Source organism: Punica granatum, chromosome 1 (assembly GCF_007655135.1).
Source record: "Punica granatum isolate Tunisia-2019 chromosome 1, ASM765513v2, whole genome shotgun sequence".
Taxonomy (NCBI): Eukaryota; Viridiplantae; Streptophyta; class Magnoliopsida; order Myrtales; family Lythraceae; genus Punica; species Punica granatum.
The window spans coordinates 4,309,468-4,327,154 of record NC_045127.1 but is presented as its reverse complement, the minus strand read 5'-3'; the positions used below and the strand labels follow the sequence as shown (position 1 = coordinate 4,327,154).

Here is a 17,687-nt window from a genome sequence, read left to right as displayed (position 1 = left end):
GTTGCTGATTTGCTTTGGACGGGGAACACACCGTGCTTTATATATTCCTCGTTTTACATGGACTGAAGTACTGTGACCGAACGAGAGGACAAGGGATACTTCTTATATTGGTTTCGAATCAAAGAACCTTCATGGGACCACCCGATCCATACGGACATAAATGCTACACTTGACCAAAATCAATCGGCTCAAGCTTGCTACAAGCTCGAAAAAACATGAATGCTTTCGCTTCTCCGGCATCTCTGACTTCAGTCGTCCCCGTCTTCTTCCTCTTTCTGATCCTTTTCATTACACATCCAGTGCATTCTGAACGCTGCACCCTGTGCAGCGAGGCCTTCATGATGACAGCAAAGCACCGGAACGTCACATGCCGCAGGAAGCTGATGACGCTGGATGCCGAGCTCGGGTGGCGTGTGTCTAGCTTCAACAGCCAGTGGACACGGATCGACGTTGTGTTCGGGGCTAGGCTGAGGTCCGACACCGGGTGGCTCGCTTGGGGCGTCAACCCACTCCCCAAGCCCCAGATGATCGGGACCAGAGCCGTCATCGGCATCCGGCAGCCCAATGGTCATCTCATTTCTACCATCTCAAATGAGCATCCTGACATTTCGTTCGTACCCGACTAATCCATTATCCACTATGTCGTCCTCATGCAGGCACCCTATCGACCAATACGTACAACATTACCAGTGACACCAAGATGGGGTGCCACCTCCTGCCGACAGCAGTAGACGTCGAGGTCAGGGACACAGAAGCATCCTACATCGAGGAGGAACAGTACTTCACGCTGTCGGCAACGGTGATCGTCCCAGACTCAGGATACAACATCTCGAAGCTTAACCATGTGTGGCAAGTCGGAGAGGAGGCGGACGGAATGGAGCCGAAGAAGCATCCAATGACACTCCAGAATTTCGACAGCACAGAGACCCGGAATCTCTGGTCCGGCGAGAGTGAAGATGTTGGGCGGAAAAACCATCAAAGCTACCTCAGAAAGGTAAAATCAAAATTAGATACACGTCTTTATATTCTAATAAAATTACGTATAATACATAAACTTAAGTGTTTGGCTCCAAACCGAACATGTACGTATTGTAGGTGCATGGTATCCTGAACATGATTGGATGGGGCACGTTCCTGCCTATCGGGGTGATAATAGCGCGTTACTTTCGGAAACATCCCTTCCATTTGAAGAACTGGTGGTTCAAGATTCATGTCATGTGTCAAATCCTAGGCTACTTTGTCGGAACTGCAGGATGGGCGATTGGCTTGATCCTTGGAACCAAGTCCCCATACTATATCTTCCATGTTCACCGGTGGCTGGGCATATTCATTTTCACCTTCACGACTTTGCAAGTAATCATATCCCTCTCTATTGATCTACATCAGTTCCTTGGTTTCCACCCACATGTTCGTTTTGGGTTCAGTTATTGATCATTCGGCTTTTGCCTTCTAGATGCTTGCATTGCGACTGAAGCCGAGCGTAAACGATGAATACCGCAAGTATTGGAACATGTACCATCACTTGTTAGGCTATGCTTTGCTCGCAGTGATCATCCTGAACATGTTCCATGGAATCGCTATACTCAAGCCAGACAATGCTGTCTGGAATTGGGTCTATATCGGGATTCTCGTGCTCTTATCTGGCGTCGCGCTAATACTGGAGATTCACACATGGATTAAGTTTCTCAACGACAGAAATGGGAGTAAAAAATAAACAAAGTAATCACAGGAGCACAGCCGTACAATGAGATGGAGAATGAAGAGCCAAGATCATCGATGGAAGAGGGAAAATTTTCCATGTGTTAGCTTGCAGAGTTTTTTTTTTCCCCCCTTAATTTCGTGTGTGTTTTCATGTGACGCTTTCAAACGACACAAGCAGCACCTCCCGATTGTTAAAACTACATTTCCTCTTATATGTTGGAGCCGCCGGGGTCACATAGGTTAATTTTTCTTTTTTAATCATACTAGCAGTTTTATTCGCTATTTGAAGCGTGATTGTAATATGATGTAACGGCCGTAACTCGTCCTGATTTGAGTTGAACTTGAGATCTAATTAGTTACTATTTCTCAGAAGTTTGTAATCTTTATTGTGAGATTTTTATTCAGAGGAAGTGCGTTTGGATTGAGAGTTGAGTTGAGTTGAGTTTTGGTTTTAATTGCTTTGTAATGATTGTATTGTTGAATTATGTGAAAAAATGTGAAAAAGTAATAAATAATTGAGAGAAAATAATGATTAAGTAATGATTGTGTTGTTGAATTGTGAAAAAGTAATGAATAATTGAGAGAATTTAATATTAAAAATTGAATTGAATGGTTAAAAATATTTAAAAAATAAAAAAAGTAATGATTGTGATGTTGAATTGAAGTTGAGTTGATTATTATTTATAAAACAAACACACTATTGTTCATATCATTTCACATTAATAATCATGTCGGCTCTGTTCTTTTCCGCCTTCACGTAAATGGCTCCCCTTTCACTTCAGAGCAAACTGCGTGTCTACTCAGCTCCCTCGGGTCTTCACCAACTCCCGACACGGAAGACGCCATGGATTCTCCATCCAATTCCCCTGGAAGACTGAGCTGAAGACAGTGTGCTCCGCAGCAAGAGTATTCTCACCAACAGCTGCAGCAGAGCTCGGAGAAGTAGGCCACGAAGAAGAGGAGCAAGGGAAGCCCAACTGATGCCGAAAAAGGGGTGGACCCAGTTGGGTTCCTCATGAAGTTAAGGATTTTCCCACAAAGCTTTCACTCAGTTCCTCCGAGTGAGATATGGAATTGTACTTGCTAGTCATTCGATATGGTTGGGTTTTAGCCCCCACTGCACGAAGAAACAGAAATGGCGGGAAATTTCTCCTGGCTCTGATAATGTATGATTTGAATAAAGCTTCATTTTCTACTGTTCAGTTCATACATTTGGAGGGGATTGTTTTCAGGCGTAAGGTGTCCTCAAAATTTTCAATCGTCACCGTAATCTCAAGGAAATGGCTTCTGGGTTAGTTCAGGAAATGGACTGAGAAAAAAATTGCTTCATACTCTTTAATTTCAATTCAATTCGAACCATATCGTTACCATGATCCTGTCCTAATCATAATGCTGCTGGGAATTTTATCAGCTCCGAGATTCTGGGTATGCACCGTCACGTGGAACATCAGGTGGATTATATGATGGGCTTCAGGTCTGATATAGTCTCAGTTTTGAGATGTCTGAAATAAAATCTATTATAGAAGCCACCAACATGGGTTGGTTGAAATGGCTCGGGGCCGTTGGGATTCGGACAGCAGAGTGCACACCCAAAAAGATACAATGGCCAAGCGATTCTTAAACCTGAAGTATACTCTGCTCTACTTCTGAGCAATGCCCTTGTACTATTTTCGTTCACTAGTTTGTCCGTGGAAAGTAATGACATGGTAAAAGAATGAATTACCAGTAGGCTTTTCGTAGATTTAACAATATGAGTTGCCATGATATAATTAAGGCAAAATGATCATAGTCACCTGAACTTGGTTTTATAATTTAAGCGAGGAATTTGGTTAGAACGTCTCGTAAATACAGATAAGATGATCTTAATAGGCATTACTTTTGATATATCGGGTTTAAATGATGGTAAACTTTAATTTTTAGTTAGTACTACACGTAACATGTGTGCTGAATATTTACCTTTTAACGCAAGTCAGTGATCAGCTCAAGTCAAATGCAGACTGGAAACTAGGGTTACTTTGGTCGCGACGACGATTGTTACTGGTTCATCATTCTCGAACATATGTTGAAGGAAGGAGAAGGACACAACGAACACTGCCTTCAGCAGTACAATTACGTGGATGACTACGAAAAGAGTGAAAGTGGCATTATCATTGGAAGGGATATTCAAGAAAGCAAATGACGAGTACTGGGAGCCCCGGGAGGACCGGTTCTTAAAAAAACCGATCTGAACTCCCTGCAAGGTTATATACCAGCAGTTCGTGTCGGAGACCCCCGCCACCAATATGTAGTTCGGTCTGAATAGTCCTCAGACCTATGAAGATTAAAACATGTTACATACCATGGATTTGCGCCCTGAAGTTCAGAAAATTGTTGGAATCCTATCCTAATTGTTTGCTGGAACCACCAAGTTGTAAAGTGGCATATAATGCAGAAAATACTAAAGTGAAAAGTCATAAGACAATATTTATTCGGCTTGCATTTATTTACTAAAGGAAACACCAAAAAAAAGGAATAAAGGGTAGTTGTTTATTGGACTGCCTGGTAAAGCGTAAGATAGGAATATCGTGACCAATTTCTTTGAAGACCAATTATGATCATGGTAAAGCTCCAAAGAGCCTGGAGCGTGATTTGCATGGGTGGGTCCGCTATCTCATCGAGTCAGTTCATAGTCACGATAATGAGATGAGAATCGATACTGTACGAGTTCATCAAACGCGCGTATATGCAGACTTCTTTCACAAGCTATATACAAGTCTGATATGAGATGCCGATTTTTCCTCAAAAGTTTAATTTAAGATATTGGAGAGGCGCACCACGTACACCCGCCATTGTCTTGCATTCGTATGTAAGTGGGGCTTAACCTCATATTGAAGATTATTGTATGGGAATACTTCATTCCCATGTAATAATTTCTCCATATTCAGGCACTGGAAGCTGGTTCTTGTTGCTGCTGCTTTCAACAGGGAACAAACTGTGCTATATATATATATATATATATATATATATATACACATCGCACCGGTCTAGAGTTTTAGAATAATAACTTCTAAATTATTTATTCGTATTAGTTACATTGTAAAAAATTATAGTAACTTATAATCATAAATATGTACAAATTCGAGAACATAGTTGTTTCTAACAAAATTTTCAAGTAATCGATGAGGATATTAACACATCGAATTTAATAAATATAAATGTAAAATAAAAGATAATACTATGTAAAAAAAATTAGTCATTAAGTTTGTGAAGTTTAAAAAATTGGTGACAAAGAACAATTCAAATAAAATTAGAAAAATTAATATATGATTTTTTATAATTAAAATATGACCCTTAAAAATGTAAAAAGAAATAATATTTTGGTTTAGTAAATTCAGTTTTAGTGGAAAAAGGTACTAAAATTCTTGAACTATATTTCAAGTGTTTGCATTATTGAGAGAACTATATTATAGATATATTGATACATATTTATAATATAAAGATGTACAAAATAAGGACATGTCCCTCTTAAAGGTTATCACCTAACTGATATTTTTTATTGCACATACACCCTATTATCTAATCATGTAAAAATTTTATTTCTATTTGGGAAAAAAAAAGAGAGAATATAGTTTTAAAATATTTTATTGTAAAATTGTTAAGGGAGAATTCTCCATTGGAACTTTCATTTAGCTTAATACTAATTGTGAAACCCGTGCGTTGCAGATGATTAAACATGATAATTCTTTTAACAACTTTATAATATAAATTTAAAAAGAGCTAATAAAATTTATAGAAGCATATAAATTTATTTTTTTTGCTCAATAACATATAAATTTAATTAAAAATAATTTACGATATATATATAGAGAGAGACATATGCACAAACGTATAGAGAAACGTATATAACATATATATATATATATATATAGATGTCTTCATATATTTAGTTATGGATATATATGATAGGGAATTATATATTTGTGTGCAAATTCAAACATTCTTCAATTTAAAGAAAAGAGAATTTTTCATACGAACATGTAAGTAGACGTAGGAAAGAGAAAAAAAAAAGTTAAAGATTAGTTTATCACGACTTTCATATTTTCTAGATGGAGAATTTGAAGCGAAAAATATGCGCAAGGTAACAACTAATTTCTTCAGCATTAGTTGCTTTGTTCCACCTTAGCCTTCTCCACCCATTGCACCCCAGCCGTCTCCGAAGTCAGTCGTTCAAGTCTATTCCACCACAACTCAGTACATCAAGTTGTATCCAAATTAAGAAAAATTTAAAAATTAAGACAAAAACAACAACAATGATTGAACAACTGATTTCTTTGTGTGCAGTGGTAATTGAATCCATAGACTAACTCATAATTCAGAGAACATCTTAGTTGATAGAAGAAAAAATAAAGAATCATCAATTACATTTTTTCTCGAGAAGGCTTGAGCTAATTTTCTGTTTCTTATTCAAAGAGAAATAGAAAATATCTATCGGCAAGAGATGTGTTTTAAGCCTAGAAAACTCAAGCAATAAACCTACTAAAAGAAGTTCGGCTACAACAATGGGTACAAAGGGGTTGCCCCCATTGTTGAGCATGTCACTTGCTAACCATGGAAGCTTGGGATGAACTGTCGAGAATAATGGAGGGGCCGAATGGGTCCACCATAGTATTCGTCCTCATGACAATAAGGGCCAAAGGGTTGCCTCTATCAATATCATCGAGGTGTCAGAAATATTGCTTCCAAAAGTTTAGCGACGAAGATATCGAACGTAAACTAACCCGAATTGCTATTGGGGAAGGAATAAGACTTAAGAGAGAAGCTCTGGAAATTTTGAAAATGATTTTGCTATTTATAATGTACAACAAAAACTCTCTAAAAATGTAATTTGATTTTTAAAAAAATTCATAATATTCTAATTTCCAAAAGATTATTGGGTAAATAATATTGGAATATTTTATTGATAATTTTACATATGAAAATAATTAGTTTCATAAGATTTTATTTAATTTCGAAAGATTTTATTTAATTTTGGAAGATTTTGTTGATAATTTTATAACATAAAATAATAAAATAAAAAATTTTAGAAATAAAAAAAATCGAGAAAATTTCATTCAGAAACATATCGTTTTGAGACCATCTGACGGGATCCATCTCTTACTAACTTTGGCTAACAGAGAGTGTCCCTTTGGAACTCTGTTTTTGCTTAATGTAAATTTTTATTTCTTTTTATAATAAAGAAAGAGGAAAAAATATGTGGTTTTAAAATATTTTATTGTATTTAATCGAAAAAAAAATATATTGTAACATATCATTAGGTCACACTTGACTAATGGAGAGTTCTCCTTTGAAACTCTCTTTTAACATAATTTATAAATAGATAAATATTAAGATAAACTTCCTTAGGAGGATCCTTAAAAAGGAGTGTTTATGGAGATCAATTGAAGAGTGTCACATCGCAGATGCGGGTGATTGTCGGTGTTGGAATAATAATAAAAATTTAAATAACAAGAAACTTGTCATTTTGTAAAAAAAATATTATTTTAAATACAACAAGACTCTCGTTAAATAACAAATTACCTTGCTAAATAATAAGAAATTTATTTTTTGGAGCCTCTATAAAACCACATTTTGAGGAGCTTCTGTACCCTAGCAATACCCATAAATATTATATCATGGAAAGTCTATGAATTTAATATAATGATATGAAAATTCTAAATAGCTAAGAAAGGACACGAGTAGTAGAATTGAATCTGCTGCGCATCTTTCCCTTATTCCTCGTTTATCATGGACAAGACACTATACTTCTTATATTGGTTTCGAATCAAAGAGCCTGCGGCTTCATGGGACCACCACGATCCATGCGCATATAAAATGCTCAATTGAACCAAAATGAATCAGTCCAAGGTTGCAACGAGCTCTAAAAAAAACATGAGTGCTCTTGCTTGTCAGGCCTCTCCGACTCCCGTCGTCCCCATCTTCATCCTCATTCTCCTCTTCATTACCCATCCAGTCCGTTCCCAGAGCTGCGGCCTGTGTAGCGAGGCCTTTGTGATGACAGCAAAGGGCCGGAACATCACGCACTGCAAGAAGCTGAGGACGCTTGATGTCGAGCTCGGGTGGAGTGTGTCTAGCTTCAACAGCCAGTGGACACAGATAGACGTCGTGTTTGGGACCAGCTTCAGGTCCGATACCGGGTGGCTCTCTTGGGGCGTCAACCCACTCCCCAGGCCACAGATGATAGGGACCAGAGCCATCATCAGCATTCGGCAGCCCAATGGTCATCCCAATCTCTAACTATCCATTTCGTTTTACAATTCTTTTTTAACTTTATTCCAGTTAACTCCACTAATTTTCAATTTAACAACATAATTATTACTTTTTCTTTCTTCAATTTTATAACCATTCAATTCAATTTTTTATATTAAATTCTCTCAACTATTTTTTTTCACAGTTTCTCTCATAATTTAATAACACAATCATTACAAACCAATTAAAATCAAAACTCAACTCTACTAAATTCTAAAATCAAACACAACAAGCTGTCGAAAACAAGCATCCCAACCTTCCGTTCCCGATTAATCCATTATCCATATGTCGTCCTCGTGCAGGCACCCTATCGACCAAATTGTACAACATTACCCGTGAGACCAAGATCAAGAAGTGTCACCTCCAGCCAACAACAGTAGATGTCGAGGTCAGGGACATGGCGTCATCCTACATCGAGGAGAAGCAGTACTTTGCGCTATCGGCGGTAGTGATCGTCCCGAACTCGGCGTACAAAGTCTCGAAGCTCAACCACGTGTGGCAAGTAGGATACGAGGCGGACGGACTGGAGCCGAAGATGCACCCAATGACACTCCAGAATTTCGACAGCACAGAGACGCTAAATCTCCGGTCCGGCGAGAGTAAAGATAGGGGGCTGAAAAACCATAAACACACCCTTAGATTGGTAAAATGAAAATTGCATCCACATCCTTAAATTCTAATAAAATTACATACAGGTACTCTTAAATATTTGGCTTTGAACCGAACACGCACTGCAGGTGCATGGTATCCTGAACATAATCGGATGGGGTACGTTCCTGCCTATTGGGGTGATAATCGCACGTTACTTTCGGGGATTTAGCAAGAACTGGCAGTACTTTCATATCACGTGTCAAATCATCGGCTACTCTGTCGGCACTGCAGGATGGGCGATCGGCTTGATCCTCGGATCTAGTTCCCCATACTATACCTTCCATGTTCACCGGTGGCTGGCCATATTCATATTCACCTTGGCGACTTTGCAAGTAACCATCTCTCTTTCGTATTTATCTGTGTACGGTTCTTTATATATAATTGTTTCGTGCTCGTACGGTAAGCGTTTAACTTTTTCTTTCTAGATGCTTGCATTTTTACTGAAGCCGGAATCAACCGATAAACATAACGGCTACCGTATTTGGAAAACGCACCATCATTCCATCGGCTATACTTTGCTCATCCTGATCATCGGGAACATATTCCGAGGAATCGCCATACTCAAGCCAGATAATGCTGTCTGGAATTGGGTCTATATCGGGATTCTCTTGCTCTTATTTGTCGTCGCGCTAATACTCGAGATTTACTCATGGTATATGTACTATGAGAAGAAGAACAAAACAAACGAAACATAATAATTCATGGCCAAACGAGGAGAGGTAGTACCGCAGCACATGGTCAGCCTTCTCAAACCGCTATTTGATCCATCAAATTTTTGCAGAATGAAGAGCTAAGATCATGGATGGAAGAGTGAACATTTTCCGTGTACTGTTAGTCTGCAGACTTCAGCTTTGGGATTTAATTTGTATGTGTTTTCATGTGAAGTTTTCGAACTATATGCGCACCTCCTCCCGATTGTAAAATTTATACTCTCTTATATATGTTGGAGCAGCCAGGCTCACAGATATAGTTTATTATTTCATCATATGAGCAATTTTATTCGCTATTTGAGACCGTAATGTGAATTGCAACACCTGCAACTTGTCCTGATTGGAGTTGAAGTTGAGATCCAATTCAGTTACTATTTCGCAAAAGTTTGTAACCTATATATAGTGATTAACATCCGGAGGAAAGTTTTATTGTTCATATTATTTCACATTAATCACGTCGGCTTAAATTACTAGAAGCGACTTAATAGGGCCAATTGTAGCCTCACAAGCTCGAGCTAGACCGCTCCGGCATTCCTGGCCGTGGTTCTCTTTCTAAACAATATGAAAAGATGGGGGAGGCTGATTTGTGATTCTGATTTTAAATCCTTACGTCCACGCAAAGTTAACAAAGTTTAGGGAAAAATTTCAATTGTTCTGTAATGCAGGGGAAGTCGGGTAATTAGTGGAAGATAGAATCCACAGTCAAACTCGAGCGGGTCAACTCATAAACCTCTGTTCCAAACTCGGAAGGCAACCCGCCCAGTTTCTTCTTCTCCTCCTCCTTCCTCCTCCTCTTATCTAAAACCCAGTCAGTCTCCGTTTCTCTCTGCCTTCACGGAGATGGCTTCCCTCTCACTTCAGAGCAGGCTGTGCTTCTACTCAGCTCCCTCGGCCCTTCACTCCAACTCACGGCACAGAAGACGCCATGGATTCTCCATCCAATTCCCCCGGAAGACTGACTTGAAGACAGTGTGCTCCGCAGCAGAGCATTCTCAGCAACAGCCGCAGCAGAGCTCGGAGAAGCAGGCCATGAGGAAGAAGGGCAAGGGGAGCACGACTGACGCGGACAAAGGGGTCGACCCAGTTGGGTTCCTCACTAAGTTAGGGATTTCCCACAAAGCTTTCGCTCAGTTCCTTCGCGAGAGGTATGGAATTGTACTTGCTACTCCATTTGATATGCTCGTGTTTTTGGGTTTACGCTCGATAGAAAGAAGAGATTGAAATGGCGGGAAATTTCTCTTGCCTCTCGTAATGTATAATACCATAGTAAGCTTCAGTTTTTTACTGTTCACTTCGTATATTTGGAGATCATGTCTTCATTTTCTCTTTCTGCTCTTTTTGGGTGAATTATTTTCAGGCATAAGGCGTTGAAGGACCTCAAAGATGAGATTTTCAATCGTCACCTTAACCTCAAGGAAATGGCTTCTGGGTTAGTTCAGGAAATGGACTCTGGAAATTGCTTCATATGCTTTATATTTTCTAATTCAATTCGGACGGTAGTGTTCCTCTTCTCCCCGTAATGCTGCCGATATTCTTCTCAGCTTCGAGATTCTGGGTATGCACCGTCACGTGGAACATCGGGTGGATTATATGGAATGGGCTCCAGGTTTGATATAGTCTGAATTTTGAGATGTCTGTGATTAAAACCATGGAGTTTAGTTCATGGTTTAAGCTTGACTTAAAAAGTTAAGTCCTTGCTTACATTCTCGTAAAGAATTTGCTATCTGGTTTTCAGGTTCCCGAAACCTTAACATCAGTTTGCCAAGAAATAGAACTAAAATGATTCTCAACCTGAAATATGCCTCGCTTTACTTCTGAAAATTGGCCTTTTACCTTCTAAGTCACAATTGCCCCATAAAAAGTAATTTCTTGGTAGAGCAATTAATAATCCGTTGGCTTTTGGTGGCATTTAACTGAAACTGTGAGCTGCAATGTAAGGCAAAATGACCATAATCACTTGACCTTGGTTTAATGAGTTTAGTGGAGAATTTGGTTAGAATGTCCCATAAATCTGGTAAGATGATCCCAAGCATTACTTTTAGATTTCGGTTTCATATGATGATAAACTTATTTCTAGCGCTTAATTTTATGCTCTAATAGATGTCAAATGCAGGAGCTCGGTACTGCGCAATAGTTGGGGATTTCAATGGGTGGTCACCAACTGAGAACTGTGCAAGAGAGGGTCACTTTGGTCACGATGACTATGGTTACTGGTTCATCATTCTTGAAGACAAGTTGAAGGAAGGAGAAAAACCCGATGAACTCTACTTTCAGCAGTACAATTATGTGGATGATTATGATAAGGGTGACAGTGGCATTACCGTTGAAGAGATATTCAAGAAAGCAAATGACGAGTACTGGGAGCCCGGGGAGGACCGGTTCTTGAAAAACCGATTTGAACTACCAGCAAAGTTATATGAGCAATGGTTTGGTCCGAATAGTCCTCAGACATACGAGGAACTGGAACCTATACCTGATGCAGAAACAAGGTACAAAGCTTGGAAAGAACAGCATAAAGACGACCCCCCTGGTAACCTACCTCCATTTGATGTGATTGATAATGGAAAAGAATATGACATTTATAATGTTTTCATTGATCCCCCGTGGCGAGAGAAGTTCCGTGCAAAGAAACCTCCGATACCATACTGGTTAGAAACCCGTAAAGGAAGGAAGGCATGGCTGAAGAAGTACAGTCCAGGTATTCCTCATGGAAGCAGATACAGGGTTTATTTTAACACCCCTAATGGGCCATTGGAGCGGGTCCCTGCTTGGGCTACTTATGTAAAACCAGGTATATTGCTTTTCACAGCCTCAAATTGATAGGATCCTCACAAATCACGTTTTTCAAAAAATCAATGGTTTCTAGAAGTGGTTACTTCTTAGTTATAGCTGCAATGTGAAACTTTTATCCATTTAGAGCTCTACACATGCCAACCCATCTATAGATGGAGACACAGTGGTATACATGTGGTTAAACACCTTACGTGCTTTTTTTCTCCATGACTGCATGGCAACTTGATCCTTTAAGTTTTCACTTTGGTTTAGTACATTGTACAGCAACTAACAGCTGATCTAATAATTTAAACTGGTTCACAAATGAAGGCACTACTTTTCTTTTTTTCCCAATTATCAACGAGACAACAATGCACCTGTGTATGTGTTGGGATATATATTAGGACATGACATTTTAATCATAGGTGAGGTAAATGAAGAATTGAGGACTTGGCCCCCAGGTTCTTATACGTGTTAAGATTGATTTGCCATGCATCGAAAAGCTTAAACAGATGGATGTTGAATATTGAAAAGTATACTCATAACAGATGCAGAAGGAAGCCAAGCTTATGCGATCCACTGGGAACCGCCACCTGAGAGTGCTTACAAGTGGAAACACTCAAGGCCGAATAAGCCAAGGTCCCTGAGAATATATGAATGCCATGTTGGAATTAGCGGATCAGAACCTAAAATATCTTCCTTCAATGAATTCACAAAGAATGTAATTTAATTGTTGTTTAATCTATTTCATGAATTGAATAATACACTAAACTTGTAGGTCTTTTATTTGAACGCTCTTTTTCCCTTTGTCGCAGGTTCTTCCTCATGTGAAGAATGCAGGGTACAATGCTATACAGTTGATAGGGGTAATCGAGCACAAGGATTATTATACTGTTGGTTATAGAGTGAGTATCCCTCGTGTCCTTTTATTATTATTATATTTATAATCTTTTAGAAGCTATTTTCACATATGAGATGGGCTTCTATTGAGCTGCTAATGACTTCTATTGGAAGTTGGAGTGAGGCATGTCTGTCCCCATGCAGGTCACAAATTTGTTTGCTGTGAGTAGCCGATTTGGCACCCCTGATGACTTCAAGCGATTAGTTGATGAAGCACATGGTAGAATACTATATTTTTACTCCTTTTTATTGTCACAAAGTGCACCTAAATACAAAATAGAATCTTTTTAATCATGCTTACCTTGTTATGAGGATTGTATATTATCTTATCTACTTTCTGCAGGACTAGGACTGTTGGTCTTTTTAGATATCGTGCACTCATATTCAGCTCCGGATGAAATGGTTGGACTATCATTATTTGATGGATCAAATGACTGCTACTTCCACTCTGGTAAATTCATTTCATAGGCTCTGGTGTTCTCTTGGTTCCTAATCTTACTTACTACTCTTAGCAAGTCAGTTTAGTAGACGTTTACGCGCCCCCCCCCCCCCCCCCCCCCCCCCACCAAAAAAAAAAAAAAGAAAGTCATTTTATTGTGTGGAATTAGTAACATTTTGTCGCGTCTTTATATGAAAGCAATTCAAGAGTACATTCAAGTTAAGATTTTCTGATACTAATGTTTGCCCAACTAGGTAAACGAGGTCAACACAAATACTGGGGCACTCGGATGTTCAAATATGGTGACCCTGATGTGCTGCATTATCTTCTGTCAAATCTAAATTGGTAATTTCTGATACAGTAGATGATATTTATGCTCTGTTTGACTAAGAAAATTGAGTAAGTCTTTTTTTTCCTCGTTAAATGATGCATTGCACCTTAGAAAGATGCATTGGATTTAAAATTGGTGGATTAAGTAGACCTGTGCACATTCTCTTCCGCTTGATTTTTCTTTCAGAAAAAAAAACCCAGGAAATTATCCAAAATTAGTATCTTAAACTTTGGTCAATTGATCACTAAGTTGCTTTGATCGAGTGAGCATAATTTTCCATTTGTACCTAATAATGTCTGCTAAGATGTAATCATTTCTCAAATTATAATGTGTTGGCAGGTGGGTGGTCGAATATCATACTGATGGTTTTCAGTTCCATTCACTCTCATCAATGATGTATACTCACAATGGTTTCGCTTCTTTCACTGGGGACATGGAGGAGTAATTTCCTAGACTTCCTTAATCTTCTGAGCTGCGCGGTGTTTTCTTGTTTAAAGTTCTTGACCTTTATGAGGGCAATCTCAGCTTCTGAATCATTTCGCCTGATTATACTCAATTAGGCATTTTAACCTCGTGAAATATTAAAAAGTTATTGGTTTTGCTTACTATATAATTTTGTTATGATCTTTAACAACTTTTGCAGTGACGAATGGATGCATTTTGATTCATAAAAAGTCGTTTTCATAAATGTTGGAAGATTTTCCTTGGTCATTTCATGCTCTTTAAAGCACCTGGTTTTTGTTGATATTATTTTTCATTTATAACACTAATATACTGTAAATTTGGTGATATAGCTACTGCAATCAATACGTTGATCGGGACGCACTTCTGTACCTTATTCTGGCGAATGATATACTTCACGCTCTTCACCCAAATATAATCACAATTGCTGAAGATGTAAGTCTTTCGTGTGAAAAGACTTTGATAACAAGCTTTAGCTCTGTTTGGTTTCAGAGTTGTATTTTAGAATCACAATTCTAACTTAATTCTACCCACTACAAAACAAAATAACTCATACAAAGTCAAAGAGTGGGTCCCATTTATATTACTTTTTCCCACAACAAAACAACATAACTCTTACAAAGTCAAAGGGTGGGCCCCATTTATACCACTCAAAATCAAAATCAAAATCACAATTCTAAAATCCTACTATGAAACCAAACACCACCTTCATCTCTCCAAATTCAGCTCTACATCATACTTTACTTCATGGAGTAAAAACTGGATTGTGTGCAGGCAACGTCATATCCCGGCCTCTGTGAGCCAACATCCCAAGGCGGATTGGGATTTGACTATTACGTCAATCTATCTGTTCCAGAGATGTGGTCATCCTTGCTTGAGAATACTCCTGATCAGGACTGGAGCATGAGTAAGGTCATCCTTTTCTGCCTTAATGTTCTCATATCATCTCGATTTTTAAGGGGGATGTTCTTGTTGCTTCTGTAGCTTTATTACCTTTGTTAAGCGCATGTCTTTTTCCCAAAAGTTTAAGCTTGAAGGATGATGTAACAATATATAAATCATCATTGCTTTACAACCTTTCTTAACGATGCTCAATTCTGTGCATTTATCACCTAAATGTCCAATGTGTACACTACTTTGACTTATACTTGCAGATAGTTGGCACATTGATTGGCAACAGATGCTACGCTGATAAGATGCTCGTATATGCTGAGAACCATAACCAAGTAACCCATCCACTTCAGTTTCTTGCTTTTCTGTATGCAAACAGCATGTTATGTTCTTCTATTTAAATCCGTAGGTAATGATATGGTTTGCAGTCTATATCAGGAGGCAAATCTTTGGCAGAAATGTTGTTCGGCCAAATCAATGAGCATTCTCCTGACTCGAAGGATTTAATCCTTAAGGGATGTTCATTATACAGGGTGTGTGAGCTTTCCACTGCAATATCCTTGTACTTTCAGTAGATAGTTTTCTGATTCTATAATCTCTTTTTGCAGATGACCCGCTTGATTACATTCACGATATGTGGCCGCGCTTTCCTTAGTTTCATGGGTAACGAATTTGGGCATCCTAAGGTTAGTCTCTTCCACTATTAGGAGAAGCTCGTAATATATTATATATTCCGTGAAATAATGGATTTTCTGTTGAACTAGAGGGTCGAATTCCCAATGTCGAGTAATAACTTCTCCTATGCATTGGCTATGCGTCGGTGGGAACTCTTGGAAGCTGAAGGACTCCATCGGGATTTTTTTTCTTTCGATAAGGTAATTAATTTTACACCTTTTTCTGCTGCACTCAAGCAATTGTCTTCTGGCGAAGCTACATTAAAATGGACCAGAATATGTTACTTGGACGACCGATAAATCTGTCCCGAATGCATTTTTTAGACAGAGACTGTGGTTCCTTTTTGGATGGTAAAAAGTATTTCTCCAAAATTAAGAGTAATCAAAAACCATGTAGGATATGATGAAGTTGGATGAAAAGGAAGGGGTGCTTTCGAGAAGCTTCCCAAATATCCACCATGTGAATGATTCCACCATGGTATGAGCTGTGCTCTTTCTGTTTCATTTATTTTGGCGAACGTCTCCAAGAATTAAAAAGAAAACTATGGAGCTCCATAATCATATTCTAGAGATTGTTTCTCTTTCTCAAACTACCTGAGGAGAAGTAACTCAAGCCCTTTTATCCTCAGGAAGTGTATCTTTGTGAGTAGTGCTATCATTTATAATTTATTGTGATTTGTTACTGACAGGTAATATCGTACATGCGTGGTCCGCTTCTATTTATATATAACTTCCACCCAACTGATTCATACGAGAAGTACCAAGTTGGTGTGGAAGAAGCTGGAGAGTATCAAGTCAGTAAATCCTTCCTGCCCCGAATCATATCCATTTTTGTAAATCAAACTTTTTGATCTTTCATCACGTGTACTGTATTGTGAAAACAATTCTGACTGAGATTCTTCTGAAGTTCAGTTGATATTGAATACTGATGAAAAAGAGTATGGAGGTCAGGGACTGATAGGTTGTGATCAGTATATACAACGAACAATCAGCAGACGGTAACAATGAAGCTCTTGCAAAGTTCAAGCCTTGAAAAGTTCCGTTTCTCGGAAGTGTCTTTCTTAAGATTCCGTCTCATCCACAACCACGCTTCTTTCCTCTGCAGGGTTGATGGCCTTCGCAATTGCTTGGAAGTGCCGTTGCCAAATAGGATAGCCCAGGTTTGTGATTTTTCTGCTATGTGTAATGTATACATAATTAGCAAATCAAGCTGTCTTCAAAGGTTCCTTCTGAACTTTCCAGGTTTACAAGTTGAAGCGGATTTTGAGGATATGATCAATTCTCAAGTGAGACTCGAAGACATCAGCCAAGGTAGTTTGGGTCAATGCAGGGGAGGAAACCAGTTCCGGTGCTTAATATTCACTGCAGCTTGTTCTTGATTAGGATCGTTGTTTAGATGGGACCAGAAAGATCTGTCTTCGGAGAACTGGTCCCTGAGTCATCCCATTTCTCTCCCCGAACTCAATGTTCGATCCGGGAGAAGTTTATTGGTGTAACCTCCTTGTGAAGTATGATTGAGCCATGCAGGCGAACAGATGCTGCAGGTGAATATCCGTCGTCATATATACAAAAAAAGGAAATGTCTGGGACGATTGATTAGCACACCTAAAATCTTTCGTGTCCTTTGGATGACACTGTCGACATGTCTTGACCCGTCTTTGTATTACTTAATTTATTATAATCAATGATAAGAAGTTCTTTCCTACTTCTAATTGGGAGTTCCATCCATGAATCAAATTCATTTTCGATTTAATCAGAAGAACTTTATATTCTGTAATTGCGACGAGTCCACACAAAAGGCTACAGTTATCTTATCAAGATGCTGCTGGCACCCACGGAGGCAGTTGATGTCGCTGCTTCTGCTCCAGACG

General features: G+C 38.8%; 3 protein-coding genes across 5 annotated transcripts; all 3 read left to right on the top strand.

The window, feature by feature from the left end:
* The first annotated feature begins 137 nt into the window (after window positions 1-137).
* LOC116195348 (cytochrome b561 and DOMON domain-containing protein At3g25290-like) lies at window positions 138-2,126 on the top strand. The gene is made up of 4 exons (XM_031524471.1): window positions 138-567; window positions 657-994; window positions 1,096-1,353; window positions 1,454-2,126. Exons 1-4 carry the CDS (start codon window positions 216-218, stop codon window positions 1,712-1,714), a joined length of 1,209 nt encoding a protein of 402 aa, XP_031380331.1. The 5' UTR covers window positions 138-215; the 3' UTR covers window positions 1,715-2,126.
* Window positions 2,127-7,567: 5,441 nt separating this feature from the next.
* Window positions 7,568-9,636, top strand: LOC116196461 (cytochrome b561 and DOMON domain-containing protein At3g25290-like). Of its 2 annotated transcripts, XM_031526202.1 has the most exons (5): window positions 7,568-7,957; window positions 8,289-8,629; window positions 8,724-8,754; window positions 8,869-8,969; window positions 9,063-9,636. In XM_031526202.1, the coding sequence occupies exons 1-5, from the start codon at window positions 7,570-7,572 to the stop codon at window positions 9,330-9,332; spliced, it is 1,131 nt and encodes a 376-aa protein (XP_031382062.1). In that variant the 5' UTR covers window positions 7,568-7,569; the 3' UTR covers window positions 9,333-9,636. The 2 variants fall into 2 exon arrangements, with proteins under 2 accessions (XP_031382062.1, XP_031382056.1); XM_031526196.1 differs by having other exon boundaries at window positions 7,569-7,957; window positions 8,724-8,969.
* Window positions 9,637-10,087: 451 nt separating this feature from the next.
* On the top strand, window positions 10,088-17,528 carry LOC116192345 (1,4-alpha-glucan-branching enzyme 3, chloroplastic/amyloplastic). 2 transcript variants are annotated; one of them, XM_031520880.1, is made up of 22 exons: window positions 10,088-10,492; window positions 10,705-10,776; window positions 10,889-10,953; window positions 11,461-12,138; window positions 12,545-12,580; window positions 12,668-12,840; window positions 12,935-13,024; window positions 13,164-13,239; window positions 13,363-13,470; window positions 13,713-13,803; window positions 14,129-14,230; window positions 14,584-14,686; window positions 15,026-15,163; window positions 15,406-15,477; window positions 15,571-15,675; window positions 15,751-15,828; window positions 15,907-16,017; window positions 16,214-16,294; window positions 16,506-16,610; window positions 16,729-16,814; window positions 16,922-16,976; window positions 17,059-17,528. In XM_031520880.1, the coding sequence occupies exons 1-22, from the start codon at window positions 10,188-10,190 to the stop codon at window positions 17,089-17,091; spliced, it is 2,763 nt and encodes a 920-aa protein (XP_031376740.1). In that variant the 5' UTR covers window positions 10,088-10,187; the 3' UTR covers window positions 17,092-17,528. The 2 variants fall into 2 exon arrangements, with proteins under 2 accessions (XP_031376740.1, XP_031376742.1); XM_031520882.1 differs by lacking the exon at window positions 12,545-12,580.
* Window positions 17,529-17,687: the final 159 nt, after the last annotated feature.